The sequence below is a fragment of the Tursiops truncatus genome, chromosome 12 (genome assembly GCF_011762595.2).
Source record: "Tursiops truncatus isolate mTurTru1 chromosome 12, mTurTru1.mat.Y, whole genome shotgun sequence".
NCBI lineage: Eukaryota > Metazoa > Chordata > Mammalia > Artiodactyla > Delphinidae > Tursiops > Tursiops truncatus.
In genome coordinates, this window is record NC_047045.1 from 69,460,328 (window position 1) to 69,484,417 (window position 24,090).

General features: G+C 36.2%; 1 protein-coding gene across 12 annotated transcripts in view; it reads left to right on the plus strand.

The window, feature by feature from the left end:
* The window catches only part of UTRN (utrophin), a 497,402-nt gene that overhangs the window by 428,748 nt on the left and 44,564 nt on the right, over positions 1 to 24,090 (plus strand). For all 12 annotated transcript variants that reach the window (XM_019951537.3, XM_019951539.3, XM_033867812.2 and 9 more), the window contains 5 exons: positions 3,216 to 3,417; positions 9,716 to 9,801; positions 14,012 to 14,169; positions 15,975 to 16,141; positions 17,069 to 17,180. In XM_019951537.3, coding sequence (XP_019807096.2) covers positions 3,216 to 3,417; positions 9,716 to 9,801; positions 14,012 to 14,169; positions 15,975 to 16,141; positions 17,069 to 17,180 — 725 coding nt within the window. The remainder of the gene's footprint in view (positions 1 to 3,215; positions 3,418 to 9,715; positions 9,802 to 14,011; positions 14,170 to 15,974; positions 16,142 to 17,068; positions 17,181 to 24,090) is intronic.

Consider the following 24,090-nt stretch of genomic DNA (forward strand, 5'->3'; position numbering starts at 1 on the left):
CATTCAACCCCCTTTGCCTCATTGTGGGCTTAAAGAAAAGCCTGAAAGTTGGTAGAAAGTGATTCTGCTATTTGTTTCATTTGCTGCATGACTGAGCTGTCATTTGTCTCCCTTTGAAAAGAGATAATCATAATTTTCTGTGACTTAAATGTAGTCAGTCTTTAAAGGTACCTAAATGTGACACACTTCAGGGAGATGTATTCCTGGCTTAAGCACGAAGGCAAAGTGTCAGAGTAAATCACTAAAAATTGAAGACATAATAGTCTGTGGGATGTGGCAAATTACTGTCACAGCTACAAAGTGTATCACAAAGGAGGCTTTTCCAGAAGAAATACAAGGACAGCCTGATTCAGGAAGTGGTCTTTTTGGAATTTGGTCTTTTGTCACCTTTAGGCCATGTAGGGATGTAATAGCAGTGCTGTGTTGCTGGCATAATTAGTGTTGAAATTCAGAAAACTTAGAGCATTTTGGCAGTATTTGAATATGTTTCTTTATACCTGTGAGGAATTATAGCTCTGTGGCCACTGTCATTTATTAAGCACTTCTATTTGACAAGTACTGTGAAGAATGAATTTGAATTTTACTCCTGCCCTCTGGAAGTTTATAATTGAAAATAGTGTACAGTGCCAAGAAATGAGGTAAAAATGACAATGAAAATTCCAGATGGTTCTTTTTTTTTTTTTTTCTGACACCATCTCGAACTTATGTGAAGCGTACACAGGTTACTTTTGTAATTAGCTGAAATTTTACCAGTGATGTATTTGACATCTAGAGGAAACAGACTGATCTTTTGTCCAGACGTGTGTGTTCTATATTTGTGTCTTTCTCTCTTTTAAAAAAAATGACCTCTCTGTTGAGTTGTTTTAAAAATAATTTTAATCTGCATAATTTTAAAGCAGTTCTTTTCCATTGTAGATAATTTGGGGAAAAAAATCATTCTATGGTATTTAAGCAGCTAGAGTAGACACATTTCATAAATGTCTTTAAAAAATTCAAAATTAGGGCTTCCCTGGTGGCGCAGTGGTTAAGAATCTGCCTGCCAATGCAAGGGACACAGGTTCAAGCCCTGATCCGGGAATATCCCACATGCCACGGAGCAACTAAGCCCGTGCACCACAACTACTGAGCCTGCGCTCTAGAGCCCGCGAGCCACAACTACTGAGCCTGTGTGCCACAACTACTGAAGTGCACACGACTAGAGCCCATGCTCCTCAACAAGAGAAGCCACTGCAATGAGAAGCCCGCGCACTGCAACTAGAGAAAGCCCACACACAACAAAGACCCAATGCAGCCAAAAATAAATAAATAAATTTATTTAAAAAAAAAATTCAAAATTAGTGGTTATTCAATGGTTAAAAATAGAAAAATACAAAGGAAACTGTTTGTTCATTTTACTTAACTGTCAAAATATGTCATGGTTTTGAGGGAACATTTGTGTATCATGCAAAGAGAAAGTAGTTGTTTATATATAAAAAAATGTTTTCCCAAGTTTATTTTTTTAACGTTAAAAAGTTAAGTATGAAGATGGGGAAGAATTTTATAAAGCAGTAATTTCCATGAGCAGACCTAAAGTTCATGTGGTTCTGTAATGTTCCAGACCTACATGTTCAGATTTAGAAGAGTCATCTCCACACTCAGTAAATGTATAGATACATGGCAGTTTGATAATCTAGTATGTTTTCCTGTTTTCAGTTAGCTAATGAATGACTCAAAGTTGATTGAAGGGAAAGATTATCTAATGTTCTTCTCTTTGTCTAAACTCTTCCTCCTGGCCTTGGAGGGCGCCCCCTAGGCCAACATGGCCTGCCCCCTGAGCTCGGTGCGTCTGTCTCACGGTAGCTATGTGCCACCCATGTGTGACCACACACCATCCACACTGCCATCATCGGTTCCCAGAGCTGCCCAGACTTCCTTGAATTCTTGTCTTTTTTCGAGCAGTTCTCTCTTCCTGGAATTCTTTCCTTGCTTTATATGGATCTCTTGTATCTTAGCTTTTTTTTTTTTTTTTTTTTTTTTTTGCGGTACGCGGGCCTCTCACTGCTGTGGCCTCTCCCGTTGCAGAGCACAGGCTCTGGACGCGCAGGCTCAGCGACCATGGCTCATGGGCCCAGCCGCTCCGCGGCATGTGGGATCTTCCCAGACCGGGGCACGAACCCGTGTCCCCTGCATCGGCAGGTGGACTCTCAACCACTGCGCCACCAGGGAAGCCCTATCTTAGCTATTTTTTAAGGTCCATTTCAAATCCCACCTTTCCAGGGAGCTTTTTCTAGGCTGCTTCCACTCCCCTAGTGGTAATAGCTCTCATAGAAACTTACATCTTCTTCTTTTAGGGCATTTCCACCCCTTTTAGTGAAGTTATCAGTATGCTTATCCTCCTTCTCAGACTGGCCATCTTCGAGAGCAGGGCTCCCCTTTATCCTTATGTGCCCACCCTACATAGTCTAGCACCAGCCATGCCCATTGTAGAGGTTCTGTCCATGAAGGGCAAGGAATGGGAGCAAATACACGAACAGCCATGGATGGGTGGACCTGTACTGTGAACCTCCTCTAATCCTACCTAGCTACAAGTTGCCTATGTGCCAAAGGATCATGGGAAGCAACCCAGGTTAGAGCCAGATTTTGAGGGCCTTACAGATCAGGCTTGATTCAGTAGGTGGCGGAGAACTATTATTTTTCTCCAAACCTGTTTTATTAACAGAATATCTTCAGTGAACTTTGTATCTCATGATGTGCATGTGGAGAAACTGTTTAAGAATGATGAGTTACACAGTGATATAAAGGATGAATGAGAGGTGAGCTGGCTGTTCTCAAAAGTGAGGAGAAAGAGCAGTGTCGTATTTTAGCTGTTCTACCGTTAGGATTAGACTTAGAGATTTATGCTTTCCTACATTTAAAAGTACAAAGAAGCTGAAGAGAGGAAAGCCACAAAAATAAAGGTGGAAAAATTTACATTCCAAAGAGTGAAAAGCGAGGTCATATTGAAAAGTGGCAGAGTTTAGATTCAAAAGCATAAACATAAGAGATGTGGATAAAAGAAGAGTTTAGAGATGTAAGAATGGAAATGCTGTTTATTTCTTTAAAAATTGAAATTAACTAAAAAGGATAGATTCTTAAATTGAAGAATCAAGCTAAAAACTCAAGACTGGCAGTGGTTTTGTTTCAGTGTTGTTCTATAATGTAATGACTGTGCATATTCCTTTTTCTCACCTGATTAGTGGATCTCTTAGAGTTGAATACAACAAATGAAGTTTTCAAACAGCACAAGCTGAACCAAAACGATCAGCTTCTTAGTGTTCCAGATGTCATCAACTGTCTGACAACAATTTATGATGGCCTTGAACAAATGCATAAAAATCTGGTCAACGTTCCTCTCTGTGTGGATATGTGTCTCAACTGGCTACTCAATGTATATGATACGTAAGTGCATTTTTTCCCATTAAAATACAGTCATTGGGTGAGATATGTTGATAGTGCAAAATGTCTACATTTTTTAAGTGAATTTTTAAGAAAATACTTTCTTTCAAAGTCCTTTTCCCAGTGGAAATATTTATGTTAATTGTTGAAAAGGAACAACTTTCCAAAAATTGAGCTCTTAACCAACAATAGAACAAAAAAGAATGTCCATCTATGATTTTTAAGATTTTGCTTCAATTTATAAAGGCTGTCAAATTTGTAGTCTTTTTAGTCACCATGCTAGGGGAAACCTAATGGAAAGAAGTCCGATTTCCTTCCTCCATAATGTTTTATAGTATTTCTTTTTTCAAAAGACAAAATTTTGTAGTCATTGTTATGAATTTTAAAATTTGTTGGCTCATAATAATCCACTCTGCATTTCTTGTATGACAGCTTAAGAGCAATTTGGCAATTAAAAGGATTTAATTTCTCTTTTGGTATTAGCTTTTTTTATTGCAGTGGTGGTTATGTGTATATATGGTGTTTTAAATAATTTATACTGTAGGACACTCCAATATCTGTAATTTAATTAGATGCTCACTGTTACATAAAGAGCACTCCCAGCTTTCAGCATAACTCATTTGCCATTAATTTGGCTTTTTGAAATGTGACAATGCGTTTGTAAAATAATCAATTCTAGAAAGACCTGCTGTGGGCTGATATTTCTGAAACATTAAGAATTATTCATTCTTCTGGTAGGGGGTTAAAGTATGCAAAGATGAAATAAGAAAATTAGAACTCTAAATTTTATTTTCTGTTAATTAGCTGTATGAAAATTTGTGCTTATCAGTTTTTTATTTGATTTAAAGAGAAAGAAGATAGATGATAGTTCATAAATGCACGTATGGTTTAGCAGCTGATTGATTCTGTATAAGAAGTAAATGATAGATGCAAGAACTTTCAAGAGCTTTCAGTTAATTAAAATTTAATTTATTCTTTTGATTAGAAAAATCTTTTATCTTTCAATACTGACAAATATCATAACAATGTCTTTTTTAAAAATAATCAAATAGCCATTGTGTGCTTGAGGCTCTTAATAAACTCACTGAAGAACAGATAGCATGGATCTCTGTTACCATGATGAATGTGGGCTTTACTACCTCCCTGTGGGATATCTTTCAGTACATTTCATTTTAATGCAAATTTTTATACTCCTAGGGTAAAATATGACTGTTAACATTAATTCACTGTTAAGTTGATCTTCAATTTTTTAAACCTCTAAGAGACATTTTCTATAGTAAATTCACTAAAATAACTAGTCAATTAGGTGTTTTAACTACAAAGCCTATAACTTAATTTTATGTCCCAGGAAGAATGCTAAAGTCATGGGATACTTAGTTAAGGACTTCATTAAGCTCTGTGGAGTATGGTAGAGCCAGAGGTGTGTATTTTGAGACGTGTTTTAGGGAAGAACTGGAGAAGATGTTAAATCACCCTGCTTCGGCATTATCTGTGGCTCTAACACTCTACTTGGGCTGCCTTAACAAAGTATCACAGACTAGTTGGCTTAAACAACAGAAATTTATTTCTCATAGTCCTGGAGACTGGAAGTCCAAAGTCAAGATGTCAGCAGGGTTGGTTTCTTCTGAGGCCTCTCTCCTTGGCTTATAGATGGCTGTCCTCTCCCTGTGTTCCCACATGGTCTTTCTTCTGTGTGTGTCTGTGTCCTAATGTTCTATAAGAACACCAGTCATATTGGATTAGTCGCCACCCTCATGACTTCATTTCAACTTAATTACCTATTTAAAGACTTTCTCCACATATAGTTGCATCCTGAGGTACTGGGAGTTAGGACTTCAACACATGAATTTTAGGTGGATGTAACTCAGCCCATAACGCATATATATGCTGTTTTCACTGGACAGCCCAAAGGGAATAGTGCCACTTAGTTGGGAAGGAAGCAGTATGTGAAACATCGTAAGTCATATTCTAGGGAGTTAAATGTTGGCATATTTTCACTTTCTACCGTCAAATGTGAACACATGAGAAACGCAACACAGAGATATTGTTTCTTATTTTTAGGAAGACAGTATGTTGAAATTTTCCTTTTCAAAGGACAAAAAGCTTTTAGGATTTATCTCCCTTCCATGCCAAAGAAATATAGCAAAGACCATGCTAGGTTAGAACAGTGTCCATTCAGTCGAGTTTTCCACCTTGGAGAGGAATATCATGAATTAACCTAAGGAAAAAGTATAGTTACTCATATGATGGTAGTCTCAGATGGCCAGAGTTGATTACCTAAATTTCTCTAGCAACTAAGACTTATTCCTTTATCCAAACAAGAGTTATTAACTGTTTTCAAGTCATTAGTTTCCTTTGAGAATCTGATGGAATTTTGATCTACTCCATCCAATGCACCAGGACGTTATGGACCCCTAAGAAGTCTCTGAACCTTGGAAATGGTACCATGATCTAACCCATCCATTCATTCAGTTAATCTGACATTCATCTATTAACCATATATTTTTTACTGCATTACTTTGTGCAGTATTTTTTACTACACTGCTTTGGTTGCAGCCAGACCTGGTATTTTCAGCCCTTGAAATATATTCAGCCAGCTCTTGAAATAACGAGTGATGCACACACAGGAGATCCTAGAATTCTAGAAGCAGAAGGACTTTGAGGATCTTCCATTCTGCCCTCCTCATTTTACTGATTGAGAAACTGACCAAGTGAGATAAGACAGTTTATCCACAGCCACCTACTGCATATTAGTAGTAGATATGGAACTATATTCAGCTTTTTTGATAATCACTTGATTATTCCTACCATACTGCCATATCTAAGAAAGATAGTACTTTATAAATTATATTGTTTACTGTTTCTTTCAGCTTTTAACATGTACCCAACTCCTAATATTCTGAATTGTCTGAAAAAAGAGTCTATTTTCTTCTGTTGTAGAGGACAAGAATCCAAATTTTTGGTTCTGGTTTGCTTTAAAACTTGACAGCTGCTTAACTTTTGTCATCTCAATTTCTCATCTGAAAAATTGAGATAAAAATATCTGCTCTGCTTCACGTACACAAGTGATTGTGAAGGGCAAATGAACTAATATATATATAGAAAGGACTTTATAAACTATGAAGATAAAACTGATTCCATTTATGAGTTCACAACCTCTCTCAGTCCTCATCTTCCTGGGCTAAAAAGTCTTAATTCCACAATCTTCCTTCTAAATTTAGTGGAAATTAAATTTGTTTAATCAAGATTTAAATCAGTAGTCTGGATTTCTTGGTTTAAATATTTTTGTCCCTGCAGAGAATATTAACCTCATTTGATACAGTGTTAAGTCATTTTTCCCACTATTCCAAGGCGGATATAATTTTATTTATAAGGTACCTATCTTTCTGGTTGAATTAATTTCAGGAGTTACTTATGAAAACTATCAGGGAATCAAATACTTAAATATTGTGTTATGTCACTCACAGTAAATTTCATTGACTCCCTGTTACCTTTCAAATTCTGATATCTTATTTAACGTCAAAGCCCTCTATCCTCTGGCTCCATATAACCTGGACAACTTTATCAACCGTTTACTCTTGATGCAAGTTCTCGCTGTACCTGATGAATCCTGCCTCTGGTGCTCACATCCGCTTCCTCTGTCCCCTTGTCCGGGCTTTTCCTATGATAATCTACTTTCTCCTCGTCAGGACAGTCCAGCTGTGTCGTGCCTTCAGTGTCTGATTTTAGACTTACCTTCTCTGTCAAATGTTGTGAGACTAATAACTACTCAGACGAACCACCAATCATTAATGACTAGTCAGCTACAATTATCTCGTTTATTTCCATGCGTAAGATTGGTCTAATATTTTCTTATGATTCTCTAGTTGTTTCCTTGTCTCACCTCTCCAGCTAGTCATGGGTAGGAATCATGTCCTAACACTTTTCTCTTGGTCTTGTGGAACATAGAACAATGCTGGGATCACAGTAAGCCTTTATCGTCATTGGTGATGCCATGAATGGACGGTTGACATTTTCAGTAGTCTTCCTGATGATGTTCCCTTCTGGTGTTGTCACCAATGACTGGAGATCAGCCTCCAAAACGTACCAGTTTGATCTTTTTTTCCCTTAAGGGATTACTTTGTCGTTAGCCACAGTCATGTACTAGTCTATTTGCACAGCCTTTTGTTATTTTCTTCAAGTCTATTGTCTGATTGTGTACAGAGAATAAAATTTCCTGATTTTTGGAGGGAAGAAAACAGATATAGTCTATTTTCGTGTGATAATTAGGAAACACCTAAAAAATATGAAATAGAAACACACTTCATAGCATGGCTCAGTTTAAGGTTAATTTGGAACTAGTATTTCTATAATTGTGGGAAACTGAAACGAGTATATAAACTTTAGGTTTCTGCTTATAATGGCTATATTTATTTTAAAATTTAAGTATTAGTTATTTTATAGGTCAATTCTGAATGTTGTACACATACATAGCAAGGGTTCAATATGTTTGTTGGGTATGATTTAGTATAGATTATAAACTCTAGGCTATTGAGGGACTTTTTTTTTTTTTTTTGCGGTACGCGGGCCTCTCACTGTTGTGGCCTCTCCCGTTGCGGAGCACAGGCTCTGGACGCACAGGCTCAGCGGCCATGGCTCACGGGCCCAGCCGCTCCGCGGCATGGGGGATCTTCCCGGACCGGGGCACGAACCCGCGTCCCCTGCATCGGCAGGCGGACTGTCAACCACTGTGCCACCAGGGAAGCCCTGAGGGACTATTTTGAAAATACATTTTACCAATCTCTAAGCATGTTTTCCTATTTTATTTATTTCATACTTTATATGTCATTGTATGTTTACAGAAACTTGAGTATTTATAATTTGAGAATGAAAGATATCAATTAGTAGTAATAGTAAAAATATCAACGAGCCAGACTTAAATACAGTTTGACAATAAGGATGCTTAAAATTAAAGTTACATGGTACAAATATTTATATGTTTTTAAATAGTATGAATTACTAAATTTTAAGTATTCATGTAATTATGTAAACATTTAGTTATAGGTTTTGAATGTGTTGTACTTGTGTGTACTGAAAACATATCATAAGAAAATTAACAGTAAAAACAAACTGAAAACTGATCCTGTTTATATGAAATAATAAAGATAGAAATCTTTATATCTTGACTTTTTTCTGGACTGTGTTATTTCATAGCAAGGATCATGGATTAATTTTTGTAGCTTCTGCATTTCCCTTTCCCCAGCCCCAGGATCTAGTACAGTGTGACATTTGGTAAACAACTCATTTATTCTTTGATAAAAGACAGAGTAAATATAACTCTATGCTTTTAAAGATAAAATTATTCTTCCAGTCAAATTATAAGTGAAATTGAAATGGTCTCTCATTGGCATAATATGAAGCTATTTTCTAGTGTTAATTAATTAATAAATTTTGTATTTAATTATAATTTGATACTTTCCCAAATAAATATTGCACACCTGTGTATTTAAGATCATTGACTATTATAATTGCAGTAGTAATTTATAGAAACTGCATTGACAGAGATCAAAATCAATGAAGACGAGAAGTTTTTAAGTATTCAACAAGTTATAGCCCTCAACATATAGTTAATTTTCCAGTCAGTTTTCTTACATCTGTTTTTAGATATATCATTATACCTTTCTTGCTGTATTGTCACATGCATATTATATATATCTCTAGCTATTAGTTTGAATCTTGCATTTATAATTATTAACAGATTTTAATTCATAGTGTTTATAAAAATGAAATATTTTAGCTTTATAATTAGCATTTTCATTTTACTTTCTTTTGTTCTTCCAAGTTCATATGTTGTACATAAAGTGACTTCAGGCTGTATATTCTTCCAGACTAAGTCAAATATACTATTAAAATATGTCATGAACTTACGGTATGGGTTTAACATTAATTAATAAAAGTGAAAAGAAAGTTGCATTTTTTTTTTTTTTTTTTTTTTTTTTTTTGCGTTATGTGGGCCTCTCACTGTCGTGGTCTCTCTCGTTGCGGAGCACAGGCTCCGGACATGCTGGCTCAGCGGCCATGGCTTATGGGCCTAGCCGCTCTGCGGCATGTGGGATCTTCCTGGACCAGGGCACGAACCCGTGTCCCCTGCATCGGCAGGTGGACTCTCAACCACTGCGCCACCAGGGAAGCCCAGAAAGTTGCATTTTTAAGATGCAATTTTTTTTCCATTTAGCCTCAAGGAAATAGATATTCAGAAATAATTAGCAAACTGTATACAGTTTTAAATGCATCTAACACACTGAGATTCTTATAATTTCAGGGGTCGGACTGGAAAAATAAGAGTGCAGAGTCTGAAGATTGGGTTGATCTCTCTCTCCAAAGGTCTCTTAGAAGAAAAATACAGATGTATGTAAGACCTTTCTTATACCAATAATGTTTTTAGTAATAATAATGATAATAACAACTTATTAGAGACTTACTTTATATGATTTGCTAGTAATAATAGCTCTTTTTTTTTTTAACCTCGATCATACATGTACGAGTCTAGACAAAGGGTGTCAGTGCAAAGTGATGTGAATTTGTGTGAAATGGAAAGCTGATTATAGGATCAAGATGTGAGGTGCATTGATGGAGTAAGAACTGACTGCAGATTGTATCTCATTTAATTCATAATTGCCCCATAATGTAGGCATTGTGATTTCCATTTTCCAGCTGAAAAAAATAATTCTTGGGATAGGTTAGAAATCTAGTCAAGGCTGTAGAGACCGTGAATCGTGGGGCTAGAATTAGATCATAGATATTTCTGACTCTAAAGCCCAAACCTTTTCTATTTCCGTATATTTCCAGTGCTTAAGAAAATCAGCATGGACTAGAACTGTTATAGTCACAGTGAGACAAATAATTATATTTTGTAGTATAAGAAAATAAAGTGATATATTTTTTAGTCTCGTTATATTTGTTCTTATTCACCAAATAAATCAGTGGTGACCTTTGAGCTGTCAGTTAATGAAGGGCATCTTGACATTTGAAAAGGGACAGGTTCGGGAGCCAGGGAGACCTGCCTTCGAATCTCAGCTCTACCACTTAGTGGCTGCTGGATGACTCTGGGCAGGTTACACGATTCCACTGAATACCGACAGCTAAGAGGTAGTAATAAGATTCCCATTTCACATTCCAGGGAGCTGAAATTTAGTGAATTTTCTTCAACAAAGAATGAAGCTACTAATTCTTGCTTTGAAAGCAACTAGAGATCATATGTGAAAAATACCTAGAGATAGCAGTTGTTGAATAAATGGTAGCAATTGCTGCTATGTCTCCAAACTCTTAATTACTGTAAATTTTTTTGATTTAATTTTATCCATAAAATGTGAGTAAATTGATCCTGCCATGCATAGCCTCATATGATTCTGTACAGATCTATCCATACCTTCGAGGGAGAGGGAGAGGGATATTTCATGAATAGAGAGGTACCATAACCAGGAAAATATTTGATCCCAGGTCCTATAAATTTTAGGTTCTTCATCTTCTGTGAACATATATACATTTTAAAATACTTTTATTTTCTGGGATGACTGTGAAGCAATTTGTTTTTGAATTCCAGGGCTAGATCGTGGTGGCCTGTTTTTTTTAGATAGTTTGACAAGAATGTCAGCGAAAATGAAACGAAAAGCTGATTGTAGGATCAGAAGGCGAGGTGCCTTGATGGAGTCAGAACCTAGTAAGCCATATGCAGAAAAAAGCTTTGCACAGGCTTCTGCCTGGTGGCACTTTATCTAGAATTTAAATTGTCTTCAGCATTATAATTGTCAAAAGATATAATTTTCAAAGCAAAAAAGTTATTTCTATAATGAGTGGGAAAGAAAAATGTTAATGAAAACATCAGTGTTTCAAATTAGAAAAGGACTTTAAAAAAAATCAACTGTGATTTGGGGTTTTCATGTGTTCCTAAAAGAATTTAGGGTTCTCTGAAAGTAACAATTATGTTACGGTGCTCAGCTTACTCTGAAAAGAGTGCAAATCCAACCTCAAAGTTTATCATGAATCTTATTAAAATGCAAGAGTGATCTGTTTTTCTAGATCAACGATGCCTCCTGCCTGTGTTTTTCAAGCTGATTATTGGAGTAATCTGAGGCCAGAAGAAAGAGTTACAACATGATGGCTATAGTTTTAGAGCAAAAACCAAATTCTATGCAATATACAAAAAAATGTCTTTTATCTACACACATACCTTCACACGTACTTCTGAAGCATATAATTTTTCAGATGAAGAGGTATTTCAGCATACATGTACTCATACACTCGTGCTACGGTGGACACTCTTTCTACAAATGTCGGGAAACAATACTCTGTATAAATTCCACATTGAACTTTCAGATTATAGCAGGGGAAGCAGAAGCCCTGCAATGAAAATTTCTGATATTTAATTTAATCCATGAAGTATGCCATTTAGAACTTAATTAAATAAGAAATCTTTGGGTTGAAATCTTTAAATCTTTCCTCAGAGTACTGAGACTCTGGAAATATTCTGGGGTTTTGTTTTTCTTTTTACTTTGAGGTCCTTAGCAACTCTGATTCCACTTTTGATTTCCCTAATAGTATCAGAACACTTCCTCATTATTACTTTCTTTGTCGGAATTAATATTCAAGACACTTTGCTCTCCAAACTCAATGGCAGAGGTGCTATTCTGGATCAGTTGGTATCCAGCTGAACGCTGATTTTGCAATGGCTTGTCAGTGTCTTTACCCCGGTGACACCTTCTTTTCTCTTCGTGCCTTTTTGAGCATGTCCCTTTATTAGGTTCTAACAACACACTGGCCTTCCTGCTGGTAACTCAGTGGCTTCCTTGCCTCATCAGCAACACATTTACAAAGATCCTTTTGAATGGCCTTTTGCATCTCTTCTGTGATTACTTATTGGAACTTGGGTTTTAGATTGGAACATTCCTCTGATCCATCCACACATCATGATACTCCTTTTCGTATCTGACTGTAACATCAACATGTGAACTTTCAGAAGAATTCAGAAATATGTCAGAATGTTAAGGAGTCTTTTCTCTTATGTTTCGTGTGTAGTTTTACGTAAATAGTGGCATAGTAGTATAGCTATCTTCCTCAAAAGAGGAAAGCTGGGCATGCTTGATGTTGCTGAATATGTGCGCTTCTCTCTACAGATTATTATTATTCATATGCATCAACTTTGTATTGACTTAGGAGGCCTCTTCTCAGGAACGGGTTTACAATGAGAATCATAATAAGAATCCTGGATAAATACTTTCTGGCTATGATAGTCTTATTTTTGACAAATGAAAAGAAGCAAGTAGAACTCTAACCATCTTAGAGAACAAATGATAATAAAAATTAAATGTATTTTTATTGAATTTGCTTTCCCAATGTATGCTTATAATTAAAGTCATATTTCATTATAATTACTGTGTCAGTATCACTGAGCTTGGTTTAGTCATTTGAAAGTTGACAGTGTTAGATCTAGCCTTATTTCCTTAAAAAAAAAGGGAATGATACCTTTTGATCTGATATTCATTTATCAGGTATTGTTTGAAAATGGTTTTTAGGATCCAATAAATATTTACTCCCCATTCTTTTTTTCTTGGAAAACTTCACATGAAAACCATTTAGAATTTGTGTGATTTTGAATTTTTAGAACTTGGAAATTTCTTTCCAAAAAGTATTAGTTTCTATAATGAAGTGAATTGTTTTTACATGAAATTTCTCCCTACTCCAAAAGTAACTTATTTGAATATGTTAGCTTTGTTGCTGGAAATATGGTAATAATTTTCATCTTCAAAATACTGCAAGTGATGAAAAGAAGATAAGCCAATTCTAGAAGGAAGAAAAGAGTTTTTATTTTACTGAATCAAAAAACTTTTAAAACATCTTTTTTTTAATGAATAGAAAAGCCTAAGAACTGTGTGAAAGTATGCATGAGTTTTCATTAAGTCCTTTACATTTGAATTAATGTATTTTATTACATGAAATGATGTAAAAAAATAATTTTTATCGCTAATAAGGAACGAGAGACTGATTGGGCCTAAAAAAATAACCCCTAAAATTAAAGACACCTCCTTATACTGTTTAATGTTTCTTATGCAAAATAGATTTGAGTATAGAAATCTTTAAAAGAAATTAAAATATATATATTCAATGAATATTGAATTTAGGAGTGAATACAAAAAATTGATAAACAAATCTTTTAAAATTTGCTACTTAAGATACATTCATTCCTTTAACAAGTCATAAAGAAAGCTTCTTTTTAGCTGTCTGTCTTTTTCAATCAGAAGGGAACCTTATAGAGACCACTGAATGAACCCACATGCATACACTGGACCATTTAAAAAGGAAATTTGTATTTATTGGTCTGTTTATATGTATTTACATACTGCAGTAGATCGTTTTAGGAAACATGTAGTTAACCAGTTCCTGATTACAAATATGCAGAATGTTAAGGTTGTCGGAATTCAGGCGACAACTAATGTAATTCACGTCCCCATAAGTTTTTTTTTAAATCTACGTCGTTCATTCCACATAACCAAAGGTATATTTTACTTAAAATTCCAGAATAGGCAGATGGAGGTTAACCTCTTGCCTCTCCTCCTTGTAGATCTCTTTCAGGAAGTGGCTGGGCCCACAGAAATGTGTGACCAGAGACAGCTTGGCCTGTTACTTCATGATGCCATCCAGATCCCTCGGCAACTGGGGGAAGTAGCAGCTTTTGGGGGCAGTAATATTGAACCCAGTGTTCGCAGCTGCTTCCAACAGGTAAACGTTCATGAAGGATCACTGGTGTATAGAATGTGTGGGGAATGGTATTGAGGATATTCTGAGAAATGGAACAGGGGACTTGGGCTGGAACCAGGTGGTGGAAGACGCTGGTACCATCCCAGTAAGTTTATTTTATTTCTTAAGGCACATTTGATTCAAGGAACAGCAGCCACCTCAAGGAGACTTACTGTTCCTCAAGGGTTAAAACCTCAAATCTTTAACATGTGCCATTAGATTGCTATGATTTGGCCCTACTTTTGCCGCAGCCTCATCTTGTACCACTGGTCCCCTTGAGCTTTCCAGCCGTGCTGTTCCTTCATTCCGGCCCTAGTGCCTTTGGACATGTGCCCTCTGTTTAGAATGTTCTTTCTTACCCTCCACCCACAAACTCCCTTGACATTGCTAATCCTTATTCATTCTTTAGATCTTCCCTTAAATCTCACATCTGCTGAAAATCCTTCACTGACTCCTTCAGATGAGGTTATGTGTCCCTACTATATTCACCTGAATCTCCTCTGCCTTCTTATCATGCTCATTAAAATTGATAATAAAAACATACTGAATTATATAATTACTTGTTTAGTGGTTTTTTTCTTTTACATAAACCTAAGCTCCATGAACAAGGGCTGTTTCTTTCTTTTTACTATTGTATCCCTATGTACAGTGCCTTGGACATCATAGCTACTTAATAGATGTTTGCTAAATAAATGAATAAAAATGCCCTGATCTCCTTGTAGGCAAGATTTTTTTTAAATGTAAATTAAAGATGTTATTGAAATTGTACTCTTTTCTTTGAGAACATATGTACAAAAGGAGAATGATGTACACAAGTTTTATACTGATCTAAGTTACTGATATTAAACTGGAAAAGCACGTTAGTCTCTTTTTTGATGCTTACCGTATAGAAAAGCATTTTAGAAATGCTTCTACCGATGTTATAAGTATGCATAAAGTACAAGCCTACAGATATTTTGCCAAGGCATGTCTAGTGATTTATCATTGCTGAGGAGAAAAATGCTCACACACACCATCTCTTTAAGAAGAATTGATGTTATGGTTTATTACATTTTATAATGGCCCTTTTTCTTGTTTTAGAGATACAAAAAATACCAAGTGAAAATTCTAAATATGATTCTCATATGTTCTGGTTCATAGAATGACCTTGACAACAGCAGGAGAAGGACATTGGTATGAATTTAACTTTGCACAAGTGAAAATTACTTAGTATTAAGATTTAAAGAGAGACCAAGACATTTCATACAATTTATCGTTGATACATTTGGAAATCCTGCAAAGTATATTCATCGTAATGTGCTCCTGCTAGGATGTAACAGGACTGGAGCAGGACAAAGAGATAACAGTTTTTATTGGCATTTATAATGGCCTTCAAGTTTAGGAAGTTATCAGTGAGTCTTTTTTTTTTTTTTTTTTTAGTGAGTCTTTACTTTCTCAAATGTTTACTGTTTTAGATGAATGAGTTTTATAGTTTTAAAATATCTATGTGAAGAGTACCTAGAGCTGTGTGGGTTTTGGTTTTGTTTTTTAAATCTAAGTCTATTAAGGTATTGGGATTTTTTTTCTTCTTCGTAATGACAATTTCTTCTTTTTCTCTTTTTAAATTTTAGAATTTTTTTTTCCTTGAAGAACCTTAAATATTTAGTGATTTAACTGACCTAGAAAGAGTTATATAAACTCTGTTTTTACTTTTATACAGATTTTCAGAAGATTTTGAAGCAACAACACCTGTTGCAATTTAAATGAAGACATTTTCTTCACTTTTAACATTTTTGTTTCTTCACCAGAATAACAACAAGCCAGAGATAAGTGTGAAAGAGTTTGTAGACTGGATGCATCTGGAACCACAGTCCATGGTTTGGCTGCCGGTTCTACATCGAGTGGCAGCAGCTGAGACTGCAAAACATCAGGCCAAATGCAACATCTGTAAAGAATGTCCAATTGTTGGATTCAGGTAGGCTGATTTACTACCAGTGGTGGTAGGAGGCTATTTTCTCTTCTGTTTGTATAGTTTCAGTGTATGCCCATCATTCCTTCCCACTTACACCCATTTGGGGGTTTGCCTCCTGAAGAAATGGGATGCTTTTAGCATATTCAGTCCATCTGAAAGTGGCATTCCCTCAAAAAGCCAATACGTGAAGCTTATTTTATTATTGTTATTTATACTGTTTTGCTCCAGAACCAGAGATCTTTCTGAGTTTCTATTTACATAGGTTACAGAAGTGTTCATGCATAATAATTGCATGACTCATTATACATATATGACCCTGATGGAATTTGGTGATTTTCTAAGACTTTGGGGTCAAACTTGGTAAGCAGGAGTTTAGCATTTAAATACTAACTGAGAAGTAATCAAATGACTTCATGTTTCTTCGGCCAAGTTTGGCGTGAAGTACATTAACCCGACTTTCACACAAGAAGCCTTTGTCAGGGAATTTTGAAACTCATTTTTTATTGATGGTATAAGTGATATTTTAAATTTTGATGTCAAAATTTAAATTTTGATGTCAAGCTAATAAACATAACTTTTTTCTTCTTTCATTTTGCATTCACATTCAAACATTACAGAAAATCTTCTAACATGGATATTTGTCTTCTCATTATGTTGAAACAGATGAAAACATGTTTTAGAGACTTCAACTACAAAAATTTGCTTTTTTTCTCACTTGGAAGATGGTTTCCTTAATTTCCTTTGTGAAATTTAAGATTCTATTTGTTCTAATTTGGAGCTAAAATACTAAATAAGCAAATTCCACATTTGTAGCCAATATAACTTTTATTTTGATGGTGATTTGGATGAATGAAATTCCTTACCACAAGTGAGTGTTTTGGACTATATAATAGGCTTTCAAGCCAATGAATTTTCCTTTCTTCTCTCTAGGTATAGAAGCCTAAAGCATTTTAACTATGATGTCTGTCAGAGTTGCTTTTTTTCGGGTCGAACAGCAAAAGGTCACAAATTACATTACCCAATGGTGGAATATTGTATACCTGTGAGTACTGAGCCAGTGTTTGTTTATTTGGTTTTGCTTTAACATATTGCTTTTGAATTAGCTAGTGTCTAAAAGTATTCAGTTTATTTAGACTTAACTTTATTTGGAAAAAAATCCCTTTCAAGATCACTTAACCATATATTTTTTGTTGCTTTGTTTTCTTTTAAGCAAATACATTATGTTGAATTTGTTAGCACAGAACAACTATACTTTTTTCAGAAAAATTAATTTATTAAATTTTATTTACATCTGTGTTTTAATATTAAACGTAGCATTCTTGGTAGCAAACTCTTGTGGTACGTGGGCCTCTCACTGTCGTGGCCTCTCCCGTTGCGGAGCACAGGCTCCAGACGCACAGGCTCAGCGGCCGTGGCTCACGGGCCCAGCCACTCCGCGGCATGTGGGATCTTCCCGGACCGGGGCACGAACCCGCGTCCCCTGCATCGGCAGGCGGACGCTTAACCACTGCGCCACCAGGGAAGCCCCAAATCCCACTTTTTCACAAAAACAGCTTAACTCTTACTTTGTGTGTGAAATCTTCCCAAATTCTTCTAGCTTCCCCTCACCAAAACACATCATTCTGTGGCCTCTAACAGTAGCCCCTACTTTACCAGTTAGTATTTGATTCCGTGTTATCTTGTATTGTTTTCTGTGTTGGTGTTTTTGCCTCCTCAACTATCTTTTTAATTCCTTGGGACAAGGATGACTCATACTTTTCTTACTATGCTTAGTTAATTCTGGTACATAATGTGCTCATATCTGACATTATAAATACTATTTATAGAATATTAAAGCTGGAAAGAATCTAAGAAATTAACTCATCCTTATTTTTTTTAAAAAAGACTAAGTCTTAGAGAAGGTAAGGATTTGTTCAAAGTTAGTGGCTTGGATTTAGCGGTTTAACTCCATTTGGGGAATTTTCTGTATGCTTGCTGGAATATTATATTTGTTCAGTACCTGTTATATACCAGGCATTTTGCTGGGGACTAGAGATACAGAAAACATATAATGAAAGAGAAAAAGAGGTCTTTATGTGGACAGATTCAACAGGACTATATATTTTTTTTGAAGAATAAGTAAGCTTATGGAGCAAGATAATATTTAAATTTTTTTCTTGTTACCTGTGCACTGTATGTTTGAATTCTGGGATTAACATTTATTCTAAAAATAGTTACATTTTATATTAAAGATATTCAAATTTTAAGTTTCTTTTTTATTGGAATAAGAGTTTATGATCATTTAATTTCACAGTGAAAATTACCATAATTGGATCTTTTTTAAGTCTATATTCTCTGTTTTAAATAACCAAATTTAATTCAAATTAGAAGCGTTTTTATATGGTAGGGCATAAAGTAGATAGTTCTTTAAATTAGAGAGGGAGGGTGATGAATTTCACATATGACTTATAAGAGTTCATGCAATTGCTGACAGTGAGAGAGAGCTGGATAGGGTTAAATATGAATGAAAAGGGAATGCTACTGGGGGGAGGCATGAGTCACCAAGAGGTGAGTAAATTGACTGCTCCATTGCCACAAGAGTGCAGCTGAGGTTGGTTGGCAAGGATTTGCAGTCCGTGACTCCATCATTGCTCAATGGCTTTGAAATTAAAAGATGGTAGGTACGATTGAAGGCCACGGGCTTCACGATTCAAAGATGTTAATGGTACTGGGATTTATTTGGGCTATCCTCATGTTGAAGAAACCAAAGGGGGTTGAGGGGCTAGAGATCAAGATGATGGGGGCAAGAATTAGGAGTAAGAGGCAGAAGGTTTGAGTTAGTGAAAGTTTTTTCCAAGTTAAAGATTTGGGATTGAAAGATGTTTTGAGTTATGATGAAGCCTGATGTGTGGGCAGACCCCAGTATGTGATAGAAGTGGGACATAGGAGGTTTTGGAGATGAGATGGTGTTTAGAAGATCATCAGTTTGTCTTTAGAAGTGACAGATGATAGCGGCGTCTGGCCAAGTGCTGTCAAAGGGGAACGGATAGGCATATCGATTTTAGTAGATGTTAAAGCTGAGGCTAAGGGGGAAATAGTGTAAACCTCCTTTATTCTTGGCCTTTGATTTTACAGCCCATGATGGAGAGGATTGTAGGGGAGATAGTGTTATCATGGGAGCAACAGTACTCATCTCGTTCATAACTGCAATATGAAATTGCAGTTATGAACAACATGTAGGGGAATGTGTTCATAAGTAGACACAGAGTCATGCTAACAGCTAACAGGAAAGAAAAGTAATTAGAGGCTGTATGCATCTGCTGAGGGGCAGTGGCCCAATACATGTAGGAAAAGTGGGGAAGTGGGGAAAGTCAATAGAGAGAATACTTACCCATTGGTAAATATAGCTATCAGGAACTGAAGCATTAGCCCAGATAAGAAGATGGTTTGAGAGTCATGTTAGCTCAGGTAGAAGGGATGAGATATTTGTAAAATTTTATTGCTAGAAAGGTCAGCAACGTCAGCTACTCCCAGCATTCAAATTGTTAGGGATGGAATCATTGCAAAATTCTCTGCTTATGAACTGAGTTTGGACAGGACTAGTTTGTTCTGAGACTTTCGTTGAGATTTTGGTGAGAAGAGAGGAGGACGGGAAAAGCTTATTAAAAGTTAACAACACTTAAAACAGTTTGTATTGCATTTTTGCAGTTTTTAAACAAGTGCATGTTACTTTTTTTTTTTTTTTTTTTTTTTGCGGTATGCGGGCCTCTCACTGCTGTGGCCTCTTCCCTTGTGGAGCACAGGCTCCGGACGCGCAGGCTCAGCGGCCATGGCTCACGGGCCCAGCCGCTCCGCGGCATGTGGGATCCTCCCGGACCGGGGCACGAAGCCGTGCGCCCTGCATCGGCAGGCGGACCCCCAACCACTGCGCCACCAGGGAAGCCCGCATGTTACTTTTAAAGTATCAGGTTCAAGTATCTTCTTGTCAATATTGGTTAATATATAGGGATATAAAACAAAATTTCAACTTCTGGGAAATTAAATGCATAAACATTCGCATTATAGGGGTCCCAGAAGGAGAAGAGAGAGAGAAAGGACCCAAGAAAATACTTGAAGAGATTATAGTCGAAAACTTCCTTAACATGGGAAAGGATATAGCCATCCAAGTCCAGGAAACGCAGAGAGTCCCAGGCAGGATAAATCCAAGGAGAAATACGCCAAGACACATATTAATCAAACTATCAAAAATTAAATACAAAGAAAAAATATTAAAAGCAGTAAGGGAAAAACAACAAATAACATACAAGAGAATCCCCATAAGGTTAACAGCTGATCTTTCAGCAGAAACTCTGCAAGCCAGAAGGGAGTGGCAAGACATATTTAAAATGATGAAACGGAAAAACCTACAACCAAGATTACTCTACCCAGCAAGGATCTCACTGAGATTCAATGGAGAAATTAAAACCTTTAGAGACAAGCAAAAGCTAAGAGGATTCAGCACCACCAAACCAGCTTTACAAATGCTAAAGGAACTTCCCTAGGCAGGAAACACAAGAGAAGGAAAAGACCTACAATAACAAACCCAAAACAATTAAGAAAATGGTAATAGGAACATACATATTGGTAATTACCTTAAATGTAAATGGATTAAATGCTCCATCCAAAAGACACAGGCTTGCTGAATGGATACAAAAACAACACCCATATATATGCTGTCTACAAGAGCCCCACTTCAGACCTAGGGACACATACAGACTGAAAGTGAGGGGATGGAAAAAGATATTCCATGCAAATGGAAATCAAAAGAAAGCTGGAGTAGCAATACTCATATCAGATAAAATAGACTTTAAAATAAAGAATGTTACAAGAGACAAGGAAGGACACTACATAATGATCAAGGGGTCAATTCTAGAAGGAGATATAACGATTATAAACATACGTGCACCCAACATAGGAGCACCTCAATACATAAGGCAACTGCTAACAGCTATAAAAGAGAAAATCGACAGTAACACAATAATAGTGGGAGACTTTAACACCTCAGTTACACCAATGGACAGATCATCCAGACAGGAAATTAATAAGGAAACACGAACTTTAAATGACACAATAGACCAGATAGATTTAATTGATATTTGTAGGGCATTCCATCCTAAAACAGGAGATTACACTTTCTTCTCAAGTGCACGTGGAACACTCTCCAGGATAGATCACACCTTGGGTCACAAATCAAGCCTCAGTAAATTTAAGAAAATTGAAATCATATCAAGCATCTTTTCTGACCACAACATGAGATTAGAAATCAATTACAAGGAAAAAAAAGTAAAAAACATAAACACATGGAGGCTAAACAATACATTACTAAATAACCAAGAGATCACTGAAGAAATCAAAAAGGAAATCAGAAAATACCTACAGACAAATGACAACAGAAACACGATAATCCAGAACCTATGGGATGCAGCAAAAGCAGTTTTAGGAGGGAGGTTTATAGCAATACAATCCTCCCTCAAGAAGCAAGAAAAATCTCAAACAATCTAACCTTACACCTAAAGGAACTAGAGAAAGAAGAATAAACAAAACCCATAGTAGAAGGAAAGAAATCATAAAGATCAGAGCAGAAATAAATGAAACAGAAACAAAGAAAACAATAGCAAAGAGCAATAAAACTAAAATTAAAAATGAAAAAGGAGAAGTTACAATGGATACCGCAGAAATACAAAGCATCATAAGAGACTACTACAAGCAACTCTGTGCCCAAAAAATGGACAACCTGGAAGAAATGGACGAATTCTTAGAAAGGTATAACCTTCCAAGACTGAACCAGGAAGAAATAGAAAATATGAACAGACCAATCACAAGTAATGAAATTGAAACTGATTAAATATCTTCCAACAAACAAGAGTCCAGGACCAGATGGCTTCACAGTTGAATTCTATCAAACATTTAGAGAAGAGCTAACACCCATCCTTCTCAAACTCTTCCCAAAAATTGCAGAGGAAGGAACACTCCCAAACTCATTCTACGAGGCTACAATCACCCTGATACAGAACCAAAGATACTACAAAAAAGGAAAATTACAGACCAATATCACTAATGAATATAGATGCAAAAATCCTCAAGAAAATATTAGCAAACACATTGAAAGGATCATACACCATGATCAAGTGGGATTTATCCCAGGGATGCAAGGATTCTTGAATATATACAAGTCAATCAATGTGATACACCATATTAACAAATTAAAGAATAAAAACCATATGATCATCTCAATAGATGCAGAAAAGTCTTTTGACAAAATTCAACACTGACTTATGATAAAAACTCTCCAGAAAGTGGGCATAGAGGGAACCTACCTCAACATAATAAAGGCCATATATGACAAACCACAGCAAACAACATTCTCAGTGGTGAAAAACTGAAAGCATTTCCTCTAAGATCAGGAACACAACAAGGGTGTCCACTCTCACCACTATTATTCAACATAGTTTTGGAAGTCCTAGCCACAGCAATAAGAGAAGGAAAAGAGATAAAAGGAATACAGATTGGAAAAGAAGAAGTAAAACTCACTGTTTGTGGATGACATGATACTATACATAGATAATCCTAAAGATGCCACCAGAAAACTACTAGAGCTAATCAGTGAATTTGGTAAAGTTGCAGGATACAGAGTTAATGCACAGAAATCTCTTGCATTCCTCTACACTAACAACGATAGATCAGAAGGAGAAATTAAGGAAACAATCCCATTCACCACGGCAACAAAAAGAATAAAATACCTAGGAATAAACCTACCTAAGGAGGTAAAAGACCAGAAAACTATAAGACACGGTTGAAAGAAATTAAAGACGACACAAACAGATGGGGGGATATACCATGCTCTTGGATTGGAACAATCAATATTGTGAAAATGGCTATACTACCCAAAGCAATCTACAGATTCAATGCAATCCCTATCAAATTACCAAAGGCATTTTTTACAGAACTAGAACAAAAAATCTTAAAATTTGTATGGAGACACAAAAGACCCCGAATAGCCAAAACAATCTTGAGGGAAAAAAATGGAGCTGGAGGAGTCAAACTCCCTTACTTCAGACTATACTACAAAGCTACAATAATCAAGACAATATGGTACTGGCACAAACACAGAAATATAGATCAATGGAACAGGATAGAAAGCCCAGAGATAAACCCACACACCTATGGTCAACTAATCTATGACAAAGGAGGAGAGGATATATGGAGAAAAGACAGTCTCTTCAATAAGTGGTGCTGGGAAAACTGGGCAGCTACATGTAAAAGAATGAAATTAGAACACTCCCTACACCATACACAAAAGTAAACTCAAAATGTATTAAAGACCTAAATGTAAGGCCAGACACTATAAAACTCTTAGAGGAAAACATAGGAAGAACACTCTGTGACATAAATCACAGCAAGATCTTTTCTGAGCCACCTCCTAGAGTAATGGAAATAAAAACAAAAATAAACAAATGAGACCTAATGAAACTTAAAAGCTTTTGCACAACAGAGGAAACTGTAAACAAGATGAAAATACAACCCTCAGAATGGGAGAAAATATTTGCAAAGGAATCAATGGACAAAGGATTAATCTCCAAAATATATAAACAACTCATGCAGCTTAATATTTTAAAAACAAACAACCCAATCAAAAAATGGGCAGAAGACCTAAACAGACATTTCTGCAAAGAAGACTTACAGATGGCCAAGAGGCACCTGAAAAGCTGCTCAACATCACTAATCATTAGAGAAATCAAAACTACAATGAGGTATCACCTCACACAGGCTAGAATGGGCATCATCAGAAAATCTACAAACAACAAATCCTGGAGAGGGTGTGGAGAAAAGGGAACCCTCTTGCACTGTTGGTGGGAATGTAAATTGATACAGCCACTATGGAGAACAGTATGGAGGTTCCTTAAAAAACTAAAAATAGAATTACCGCATGACCC